The sequence below is a fragment of the Petaurus breviceps genome, unplaced genomic scaffold, assembly GCF_028583685.1.
Source record: "Petaurus breviceps papuanus isolate PSGF00001 unplaced genomic scaffold, PetGlider_PUasm1.0 37, whole genome shotgun sequence".
Classification (NCBI taxonomy): Eukaryota; Metazoa; Chordata; class Mammalia; order Diprotodontia; family Petauridae; genus Petaurus; species Petaurus breviceps.
The window spans coordinates 38597343-38609726 of NW_027186296.1; the positions used below are offsets into that span (position 1 = coordinate 38597343).

Here is a 12384-nt window from a genome sequence, read left to right on the forward strand (position 1 = left end):
CCTTCTTATAATCTGTCATTATAATTGAACATTTAGAACCCAAACATCTAAATTGTTATTTTGAACTGTGCCATTGTACTTCCCTGTATTGCCCATTTTAAAGATGCAATGATTAGTATAACTGATATTTTTAAGTACAAATGAGATGGTAATGCCTGCAGTTATCTCTCCACAATAATTCATCAATTTCAAAGATGAATTTCTTTTGGGATTTTTTCAAATAAATTTCCATATTAAGAATGTCATGTTACATTGTACTTCACAAATCAATTGATTAAACTTCAGTTGTGGAGTAATCTTAAAGGAAAACAAGTTTACATCTTTAATTAGTATTTTCAGTTGCTTTTCAATATTACTCTAGCACTTAATAATGAATCATCATATTTTAGGAAACTGATAGACCTGGCATATACACCTTTCCATGCTGTTCTCAAATGTGGTCACTTAACATCTGATGTGCAAGTCTTCCCTAGACCAGAACCTTTTATTATAGATGAAGAAATTGATCCTATTCCTAAAGTAATAAATACAGGTAATTTTTAAAAATGTATTTCTGTATTACTTTTTTTCTCCTCTTTTCCTGTTGAGTTTCTCTTCTCTCTCCTAGCTTATTTCTTTCTTTAACACATAATGTTCAACATAAGTGTTAAACATATGTTTTAAACCTTAACACATAAGGTTTAACACATAATGTTGGCATTGTTCCTAGTTACGGTGTTGTTATCAGAATTTGCTTTGGACAGGAGGTTGTGATGTCTGAAGGGCTGCCGATTTGGAATTTTTTATGTCAAGAACACAGGTTAATTTCCTGGGGAAAAGAACATGGAGTTTGAAGTCAGAGGAGATCCTGGCTCTGCCACTTGCTACTGCCAGGGGCACAGACATAGATGGACTTCACCTTTCTGGACCTCAGTGTTCTTGTTGTTAAGTGAGGGGGTTGGAAGATTTCTAAGGTTCTTTCCAGCTTCAAGTCATATAAGCCAGGACTAGAGTCAGGAAATCCTGAGTTCAAATCCAGCTTCAGACACTTTACAAGTGGTGTGTTCCTAGACAAGTCACTTAATCTCTATTTGTCTCAGTTTGCTTGTCTGTAAAATGAGGATAATAATAGTACCTGTCTTCCCAGGGTTGTTGAGAGGATCAAATGAGATTATATTTATAAATCACTTAGCACAATGTGTGGCATATATTAAATGCTATATAAATATTAGCTGTTATCATTATTATTGTTAGTGCCCACAATTGAAATCCATATTCAGAGACTACTACACATGCCCAAATGCCATAAAATCTTCAGGATAGGCATCCTTAGTGAATCTTACTCATGACCCTTGGAATTTCATTAAAACAGTCACAAGCCAGGGTAAGGCTTTTTGAGTTGCTGGTACAGGTTTCAGATTGACCCTTCTATGCCTGCAGTTTCAGTTCCTTTCTTTGGGTCTTGGTAGTTTTTTTTCCCTGTGCCCAAGGGGTTTGAATGAATGAGTTATTTCAAACATTTCTTCCATCTATAAAATATATTATAATGGTGTTGTTCCGCTGCCATTACCATGGGTAAGTGAAAAGGATGTCTTGAATTCTTATTTATTGTAACTCTAGTTGAAAAATGTAAAATGAAAATAATAATAGTTCGCCTTTATTTGGCATTATAATGTTTGCAAAGTGCTTTATATTCACTGTTTCACTTGAGCCTTAATACAGCCTTGTGTGGGTGGTGCTCTTAGTATTACCATTTTACAGATGAGGAAACTAAGGATTATGGATGTGAAATGCCTTGCCCCTGGTCACAAAGTAAATGACTGAGGTGGGATTCACAACCAGAGCTTATGACTTCATGCCCTGCACATTATCAGCTGTGCCATGCTCCCTCTCAAGTGAAAGATGGCAGGAGTAGACGAGGAGATGCCATCCAGCCTTCAAGTGTGGCACTGCCTGAAGTGAAACCTGTGGTAGGCAGGGTTCAAGAGTTTGAGAAAATTAACTATTTTGGGACTTTCTTATTTTTTCCCAAAGAAATGATCAGCTTTCTGCCAGTCACTCCTGGCCAGGGTTAGCTAAACCCTATTGACTGGGTTGCTTTCATCATGGTAGGTACGTTATTGTAAGCCACTTATTATTTCGGTGATTCATTTCTTCCAAATGTCTTTACTTTTGGTATTGATTATTGTCAGGAGAATTAAGGTATTCCTATTCCTTCAAATCTCTTGTTGATGCATTAGAAGTATGTTTTCAGTTGTAGTTTACAACAAGGTTTTGATTTTCATTTAACTTTTCAGTAAATTCTAGGAACTAATTCAATGTATATATAATATAGCACCTAAAAGGTTAAAAAAAAAAAACCCAAACCCTATCCATTCATAAAGTAAAAAGAAAAATCTCAAAATTTTAGCTATTCATAAATCATTTCATCAACATTTGGCCTTGCCCTTAATTATGCATTCAAGTTATTTCCTTCATTTAAAAATTCATTCTCCTTCTCTTTAAAAAAAATAAACTGCCACCTTTTCCAAAGAAGCCTGATCAGATCTGCTTTGAAAGTGTTTGGACTCCCCCTATTGATCTTCAATTGGGATTCCTTGAGCTTATGTCTGCAGTTATGACTTCCACTACATATATTTCCATAGAGAACTGTGTCTTCATTTTACGTGTAAAATGCAACTTGAATCCATTAGAAGAAAAATATAACTGCTTTCATTTCCTGGGAAGTTGTTAACTGAGAAGATAAAACATAAAAGGAATTTTTAATAACTTTTCTATCCAGGTCATCATACTTGAATTCAGCTGAAAAATTACATTATTGAAATTTCCATTTTTATGTTTAAATAAAATAGAACAGATGTTTAGGATATGCCTAACATATGAATTTAAATTATGTTGAATCTTTCCTTCCAGATCTGGAAATAGTGGGTTTTATAGATATAGCTGATATTTCAAGCCCCCCAGTTCTGTCTAGGCATCTGGTCCTGCCAATTGCTCTTAACAAAGGTGAGTTCTCCTTTTAACTTTGGGGCATGTACAAAAGATCTCGTAATCCAATGGTCCATGCAGTTAAAAAGGGATATTCACTGTATAGGATTTTGGAGGAGAAATTGTTGTACTGGTTAAAAAAAAACTGTACAGAACCTAATAAATCAGAAAAACAATAGTGTTTCTCCATATCCCATGCCATCACTCAATCACTCCAAAGTCTCTTAGGATGCAAAACATTATACAATGTGCTATGAGGAATTCAGGGGTCCTGAATCTCTCAAGAAGCTCTCTCAGTTTAGATGAAGATGAAACATAATTGAAAAACTCAAAGGATTTGTCACTTTGTTGGTGAGGGTACCTCCTTCACTGCCCACCACACACATTTTATGGCCCCCCTCTGGCTTGATAGGTGGTCTCTGGGAGTGTCTGTGACCAAAATATTCCTCATCCAACCTGTTGATGAGTCTTCCCAAATTTACCTAGGCTAGACCTCAGGAAACATGATCACTAGCCTTTACTCAAGGTCTTTCCAGCTTGGTGCCAGACCTGCCTGAACTTGTATTCTGCTGTCACAGCCTTCACCACTGTGGTACATTGAAACTGTAGAGTAGAATTACTCCTTGTTGGTTCCTCTACCTTTTAAAGGATTCTTTTGAAAACTGAGTTTTACATTCTTTAGGTTTTGCCTAGTAGCTGTTTATTTAAATTTAAATTGACTAATTTCAACATTAAAATATCATAACTTTTCATTCCGTCTGAGTTTCCATCAGGATTCTTTCTCCATTCATTTACATTCACATTTCCTCTTAAATAGTCACAGTCATGGTTAATACGTGCTTCCTGCTTGGTTCTGCTTTTTTGTGTGTCATTTCAGAAAGGTCCTAGATTTCTTTTCATTCCTTATACTTGTCAGTATTAATTACATTATGTAATTAAAATATTAATATAATATACTGTATTATATATTAATGATTTAATAATTAATACAATATCAATTAAAATATGTATTCCACATATTTTAATTACAATTCATTTTACCATTTTCTTGTTGGTCATTTGGTTTTATTCTGGTGTTTTGCAACTACTTGTATTGAAAAGCTTTTTTCTTTAAAAAAAAAACTTTCAGTGTATATTCCTATAATTGGAATTATTAGGATAAAGTGTATGTGTATTTTTGTAACTTTTATTTAGTATTGCCTGATTGCTCTCCAGAAACATTCTACAAATGTATAATTATATGACAAAGCCATTTTCCTCTAGTTTTTCAGGGATTTTGTATTTGAACTTTGTTTGACCAGTTTTCCTCTTTGTTTTTGCATAGAAGGTGATGAGGTAGGTACAGGCATCACTGATGACAATGAAGATGAAAATTCAGCTAATCAGATTGCTGGTAAAATACCCAACTTTTGTGTCCTGCTCCATGGCAGCCTGAAAGTAGAAGGAATGGTGGCAATTGTTCAGTTAGGGTAAGGATCCTTCAGGTCTATCTAAAGATCATTCCTGTCTCAGGAATTCTGATTCAGTAAATGCAAAGGGGGATGTTTCTCAGATTTGAAGGAAATGGATTTTATTACATATATTATGTATTATTTTATATATGTATACATACATGCATATATTTGTTATATGTATACACACATATATTAGAGAGTGAGAGACAAGTTGTCATTCCAGAGGAAACTAAGGGGTAAGGTGATATATATCTATATAGATAAATATATCTAGATATATATTATGTGTAAGTATTATATTGTATATTCTACATAGTTATACATATATAGATATGTATATCTCTATATATGTTATAATATATAGGTGAGAAAGGGTTAGAAGACAAAACAGAATGCTCTTAACCCCTGTGCTTCTTTTGGAGATGACTGCCCACAGGAAACATTGTGCAGACTCGGGATTTTATATCAGTGTTGTAATTGACTTTTCAGGCAAAAAATGAATATAGAGTAGAATTGTTTAAATGTTTGGGTTTAGAGGTAAGCAGGTTTGAGATGGCATTGCTAGTTTTGATAGTCCTCTGGTCTTCCATATTTTTTTCACACAGTCCTGAATGGCATGGAATGCTATATTCTCAAGCTGACAGCAAGAAGAAATCAAATCTCATGATGTCTCTCTTTGAACCTGGTCCAGAGCCTCTCCCTTGGTTGGGGAAAATGGCACAACTTGGGCCTATTTCAGGTACAACTTTTATAGGGTCCTACTCACAACTCTCTTTTCCTTCTATTGCTTTGAAGAAGGTCTCTGGCTACTTTATCCATTCCTTAAGAGGACTTCCTCCTTCAATCACTGTATTTTTTTAATGTGGAATAAACTGCCCAGATTTCCTTTTAAACAGAGATTGTAAAGCTAACTTAAAAAAAAAAAAGTAAAACTTCATTTTCGAACTTAGCACATGAATGAGATATGTTAAACCACAGTAATCCTGCAAAGTAAAGAGTTTCTTAATTTGTTCACAAACAATCCTTTGGAGTATGTGACTTCAAGTGTCTTGAAGTAGACTTTCCCATACACAATAGGAAATTTTTCTCAATTTAAATCAGGAATTATTGATTTAGCACATGGCATTTACTGAGAATGCTGCTAGGTTCTTTGGGGGATATAGAAGAAATATAAGCTACTATATCTACCCATGTGAGCTTATAGCATCATTGGATAGACAAGACATACTGTATTAGTCTAATGTATTGTGTTCTTTCTGGCTTTGGGGGAAAGGAACTACTTGGCACCCTCATCAGAAAGGTCTAATCATCAAATGGTAATAGCAAAAGGATACACATGTATTCAAGTGGTATTAGCCATGGGGTGTTCTTGTGTCCCAGCATTATCAATGTTGGCATGCACAACAGGCTTCTCTAAGCAAAAGGGTTTTGCATTGTTTGAGACAACAGAGTTTAGTGATCCAATTCCACTTTGTTGTCTACTTCTATATATAGTCTTATGAGAGGAAGAAGTGTTCATAATGACAGCATCAGGTGACCCCTTGTTTCAGTGCTAATTTGTTAGACCTTCATCTCAGGCTTTATGGTTCCCATGCTTAACCTCACGTTATGGCAATAGTAAAAGAATCTCTAATACAATGAGGGGAGTTGGCTAATTCTCTGTTTCAAGCAACTATACACACACACACACACTCACACACACATACACACATGCACATATGCAGGCATGATGTAAGACAGAGAAGCCAAGTGTCTTATACCATCCATTATCTGGAAAAGGAATTCTTACACCTTTCGGCTAGGCATAGTTTCCAGTAAGTCTGCTCTCAAGTGACTCAGAAGAATATGTAAGCTTTAAGTCCCATTACACTGACCATCACATAATAACTGTTGGGACAACATAAGACAGTAAATAATCAGGTGCCAAAATATGTACTATTGCCATTAAGTACTACTATATATAAGAATTAGAGTAGTGTGGGTAGAATCTGACCTCCATGGAAGAGGTTTATATTGGCCAGAAGTTAAAATAGGATTGCATGGTTAGAATGGGTATACGTGGAAGAACATCGAGGTGAGAATATAGAGGACCATGAATGAATGTGAAAATGAAGAACTTGCCTTGAACCCATAAATTGTAATTAATAAACACCTAGACCAGGAGGCAGGTATCTTTAGCGATACTTCCACTTCTGCAAATAGATTAAAAACTGAAATGTGGCTCTGGGAGTCTTTTTTTTTTATTTTTTTAAAGCAATCGGGGTTAAGTAACCTGCTCAAGGTTACACGGCCAGGTATTTTTGTGTGGGTGCGGAGTATCTGAGGCCAGAACCGATCCCAGGTCTCCCGACACTGGGGCCGGCACTCTTACTGCGCCACCTGGCCTCCCCTTCTGGGAGTTTTTAGGGGCAGTGTTTGAAAATGCCACAAGATGGAGATATTTCTCCATTTAAGTCTCTCTCTCTGCTTGTCCTTTGTCATTTTCTTTGTATCACTTGCTCATTCTTGTGAAGTCTTATATTTCCTATTAGTTTTAAAAGCAAACAAGTAGAATGAGTTTGTAATTCTTACCAAAAAATGGATATCTCTTTTTTGCTTATGGTAACCTCAGTTTATTTTTCTTTTGGGTCAGTGACCCAAGATAGTGGCCTTCCATAAAAAAAAAAAGATTTCCTAGCCTTGCTGTAGTTAATGAGAAACTATCAGAATTTTTTGAGCAGAAAATTAACCTGTCACAAGGTTGTGAGTGCTCTAGAGATAATTTCAACTTAATTTTTCCAGTCTTTTTCTGCTGTTGGTTGACTTTGTATACTGATTTAAAGTTTCATTTCATGTTTAGAGAAATGGATTTAATGCCTTCGAGGTATAAATGTTATTTCCTTGATCTAAGCTTGCTAGAGCATCATTTTTAGAAAGCTTTATTTCCTTTAAGATGCCAAAGAAAATCCTTATGGTGAAGATGACAACAAAAGTCCTTTCCCCTTGCAACCTAAAAACAAGCGCAGCTATGCCCAGAATGTGACTGTGTGGATTAAGCCAAGTGGTTTACAGGTAACTCATTCTCTTTGCTTTATCATTAGTGATTGAAGCTGTGATTCAAAAGATCCCCTATTTTGGGGGGTGTGGTAGCAGAGAGAAACAGATATTCATTCTGGTGAAGATAATATTCCTTCTGTTCAAACTTAACTTTTCAAAATAAAGTCACAGCTGTAATTTTCTACCCACTGAAGTACATTTTCTGTTTGTTCTTCCAAAATAAGCAAAGTCAGGAGAGGCATTTGGGCCACAGGACCAAAAAAAGACTTTCTACTGATCCTGTGGCTTATCCTGATTTCCTGCCCAACAGATATTGGGAGGCAAAAGCTATTTCTTTTTTTTAAGTTCTCTGTCTCTGGCCCAGTCAGCTCCCAGCCATATACCTACATGTCTCCTTGGAAGGGAGGCAGTGAGCCTCATGAAAGGGGAAGCATGTCTAGAACTTGGAAATTTTTAAAATGTGGCTGTAGTCATCAAGCTGAAAAGAAAACCATAACTATACTTACCACAGATGTACCTGATGGGTTTTAGATTTTTTTAAAGTTTTATATGTGTTTCTTTTTCACAAGAACATTTGCAGATTGATCTGCCTCCCAAAAGGATGTGTGAATGCTTCATGTTCATTTTTAAAGCCCCCAGAGAAAAAAGCACTATGCCTGTATTTTAAAAAATAACAACAGAAATAAAATCAGACAGTGAGGAATCCTCACAGTGACAGATCTACTAAATGGAATTATTATACTTTATTAAATTTGTATGTTCAGAAACATTTCTCACTCTTTTCCACTCTTCCTCTTCCTACCTGATGAATAACAAGTTTTTCTCTCCTTTAATAGACAGATGTACAAAAGATCTTAAGAAATGCAAGAAAACTGCCTGAAAAAACACAAACATTCTATAAGGTGAGAGTTATGGAATCAGGGACTTTGGGGTAGGCACTTTTGATTAAGTGAACCAAGGTTCTGCTAAACATGATTGGTAGATAACAGGCTGTTCTATGTTTTAAGACAAGGCAATTGGATGCCCAGTTTATCCTTCTGCCTCCAGATGGGAATTCTTGTCAAAAATTATTTCCATCTGGGATGAGATACTACTAAATGTAAATTCATATCAGCTTTGAATCTCCTATGACTGTAAATAGCTCAAAACTTTTAAAAATATTCATTGATGCCTTTTGGCTTTTGTGCTGGTCATTTCCTAGTGCAGGGCACTCCTCATAACAAAGAAAAATAATTAATCAAAACTAAGCAACACAACAACCATTAATGATAAGTGTATGCAACATTGTGCATCCATTGCCCCTTACCTTTCTCCTGAGAGAAGGGAAGTATATTCCATCATTGGCTATTAAATTTAATCCAAATTCACTGTGTTTAGAATTGTTTTCATTTATAATATCAGACATTACGAATATTGTGCTTCAGGTTCTGGGTTTTGTTTTTTGTTTGTTTGGGGGGTTTTTTGTTTGTTTTTTTGCTTTTTGGAGGGGGTAATGGAGGGCAATTGGGGTTAAGTAACCAGGGTCACACAGCTAGTAAGTATTAAGTGTCTGAGGCCGGATTTGAACTCAGGTCCTCCTGACTCTGGGCTGGTGCTCTATTTACTTTGCCACCTAGCCACTCCAAGTTGTTTTCTTTACTTTGTATCACTCTGTGTCTTTACACTTTTCTCTAAATTCCTATCCCTTGAGCATTAGCCTCATATCTCCAATTGCCTATGAGACATTTCAAGTTGGATATCCCAGAGACATCTTAAACTCAATGTGTCCAAAATACAAATCAACACTTTTCTACCCAGAATGATACTATTTGTTTAAAAGCCAGGTGTGATTCTAAGGTAATGAGAGTAAAGGTGTGTGTGCAAGGGGGCTCATTGATGTTCTTTTTTCCCTCATTCCTTTTTTTTAAAAAAACAAATTTTTACCCCTCTTCAAATTTCCCTATTTCTGTCTAAGGCAACATCATTAGTATTCATCTCCCACATTCATAACTTTGACTCCTCATTCTTCTTTATGCCATAGTTGCAAAATCTTGACATTTCTACCTCCACAAAATCTCTCCCATCTGACTTTTCTCTACATATGTGCTGTTGAATCATTTTAGTCACATCCAACTGTTCATGACCCCATTTGGGATTTTCTTGGCAAAGATAATGGAGTAGTTTGCCATTTCCTTCTTCAGCTCATTTTACAGATGAGGAAAGTAAGGCAAACAGGGTTAGGTGACTTGCCCAGGGTTACACAGCTAGTGTCTGAGGCACCTAGCGCTTGTCCACATTTCTTATTTAGCTGCCTTAGTTCAGTCCCTCATCACCTGTCAGCTAGATGATTGAAACAGCCTCCTAAATGGTCATTTCCTCAAATATCTCCCTATTCTAGTCAGTCCTTCACACTGCTATCAGAGATTTTCCTTAATTAGATATAATCATGTCATTCCCTTAATCAACTATAGTTAACACCCTGTGACTTCTAGGATAAAACATAAACCTCTTCGTTTTTATAGTTCTTCAAAACCTGACCCCAAACCATCTTTCCAATCTCAGTGTCTATTTCTTCCCCTGACTCCCAACACTTTGATCCAATCAAGCTGCCCATCTCTCTGTTCCTCCACCAACACTCGATGTACTAACTCTGTGCTTTCACCCTGCCTGCCCCCCATGCCTGTAAAGCACTCTCATCTCACCTCCACCTTATAAAATTCCAGTCTTCTTTTAAGGCTCAGTTCAAGTACCTGTATGGAGCCTTTTCTTGATCTCCCCAACTTCTTCCAAACTACCTTGTACTTTACTATTTTATTATTCTCTTCATATTTATTCTGTATGTGCACATAAGTTTGCATCCCCAGTGTATGACACATAGTTGGTGACTGGTCGATGAAATTTTTTTTTTAATGAAAAAGACTTATTCCTATTTCACTTGTGTTTTGTTTCAGGAGCTAAACCGTTTACGAAAGGCTGCCCTGGCATTTGGCTTCCTGGATCTCTTGAAGGGAGTAGCTGACATGCTAGAAAGGGAGTGCACCCTTCTCCCTGATACAGCCCACCCTGATGCTGCATTCCAGCTATCCCATGCTGCCAGGCAACTCAAACTGGCCAGTACTGGTACCTCTGATTATGCAGCTTATGATCACAATATCACACCCCTTCAGACAGACTTTTCTGGAAGCAGCACTGAAAGAATGTGAAGTTGGCTTGTTTGGAGAACATTTTAAGAGAGAGACTTCCAAAGTGGGTAGAGGAGTCAGGAGATGAAAACCTTTCCAGGTTGGGTTGGAATCACCAAGGTGAATCTAAAGAATCTCCAAAAAAAAAATTCTTAGAAGTAGTTAACTCCTTAGCTTCCATGGTAGGGAGAAGTGGGTGTCAAAGGCTCTGGTTTCTGAAGGACAGTGGTTGTTTGTGCTATGCAAACTTCCTAGGCAGCTTTGACTGGGAGTGGAGCTCCCTGGATCCTTGAGCAGCTATATGGAAACTCACCAGTAGGAGCTCTCCCTCCCGGACCTCCAGAAGGTGTTTGCCTTCCTGTTTTAAAAGCCAACCAGCAAAAGGACAGGAATTTTCTTTAACATCTGCACTTGGAATGAACTCAGGCAACCAAGAGATTGCCCTTGTTAGACTTTAAGCAAAATGATGATACTGATGATGCTGTTTATTTTAAGATGCAATTTTAAACAACAATACATGTAATACATAGAAGATTGATTGGGGCTTTTTTTTTTACGTTTTAAGGTAAATGAACAATAAAACACTTTATTTTACAAAATGGTTTCACTTGGAGACTAGTACTTCAGATTTCATTTGTTTTCCAACCTACTTACCAAATATAATTTAGATTTCCTTGTAATTAAACTCATTAGTATTTAAGTCTTAATCTACAGGATTTTAAGAGTTTACTGAAATAGCATGGTTTCGAACAGCCTGTCCCCTTGAATTCTACTTCGGGTTAGACTGTTTGGGCACCAGTTTATTACCTTCCTCATCACTGCATAGGCTAAGGCTCAGTCAAAATCAAGTTCTGACAAAGTAGGGGGAAAAAAATCTTAAGTAGGAATAATTATGTAATTTTTTAAAAATAGCACTGAATTGAGAATGAGGAGATCTGTGTTCTGGTCCTAGCTGTTTCACAAACTAGCTGTGAACTCAACCAATGAAGCTCAGAACTCCATCCTTCCAGACCTCAGCTAATGTACAAAAACGAGAGAACTGGACTTCAGGGGTTCTCGACCTTCTCTTTGCCATGGCTTAGCTCCTATGATGCTTTTTTTTTTTTTAAGCAATCAGAGTTAAGTAACTTGCTCAAGGTTACACAGCCAGTTATTTCTGGGTGTGGTGCTGAGTATCTGAGCCCGGATTTGATGCAGGTCATCCCGACACTGGAGCCGGTGCTCTTACTCGCTGAGCCACCTGGCTGCCCCTAAGCAATTGGGGTTAAGTAACTTGCCCAAGGTTACACAGCCAGGTGTTTCTGGGTGGGTGCTAAGTGTCTGAGCCCGGAATTCGAATCTCCAGGTCTTCTCAATACTGGAGCCAGTGCTCTTACTCGCTGTGCTACCTGGCCGCCCCCTATGATGCTTTTAAATGCATAAAACATATAGGAGTACAAAGGAAACCAATTATTTTGAAAAATTTATCAAAGTATTTTTTTAAAAAAACAAATTCATGGACTCCAGGTTAGGAACCCTTGGACTAGGATGATCTCTATAGTCTCACAGCTGCTTCAATGACTACGTGACTCAGAGCCTCTGAAATTGTGGACAAGAAACATTTCCCAATGTTAGCTGTCTGTTTCATAGTTTCCTATGGAAGCAACATTGTGCCCAATATGGAAGAATGAATTACATAAAAGTTTCATGAAAATAAGTTAGGATGAGTCCAAAATAAAGCAACTGATTTTGACAAACCCAGGAACTATATGAACACAATTACAAAA

The 12384-nt window shown here is 36.9% G+C and overlaps 1 protein-coding gene across 1 annotated transcript in view; it reads left to right on the forward strand.

Moving 5' to 3' along the window:
* INTS14 (integrator complex subunit 14) overlaps positions 1-11217 on the forward strand; it is a 16832-nt gene extending 5615 nt beyond the window's left edge. The window contains exons 4-11 of the mRNA XM_069098273.1: positions 1-23; positions 357-532; positions 2893-2985; positions 4292-4436; positions 5027-5160; positions 7354-7472; positions 8294-8359; positions 10388-11217. The exon at positions 1-23 is cut by the window's left edge and continues 63 nt beyond it. Of these exons, the coding sequence (XP_068954374.1) occupies positions 1-23; positions 357-532; positions 2893-2985; positions 4292-4436; positions 5027-5160; positions 7354-7472; positions 8294-8359; positions 10388-10639 (1008 nt within the window). The 3' untranslated portion in view covers positions 10640-11217. The remainder of the gene's footprint in view (positions 24-356; positions 533-2892; positions 2986-4291; positions 4437-5026; positions 5161-7353; positions 7473-8293; positions 8360-10387) is intronic.
* Positions 11218-12384: the final 1167 nt, after the last annotated feature.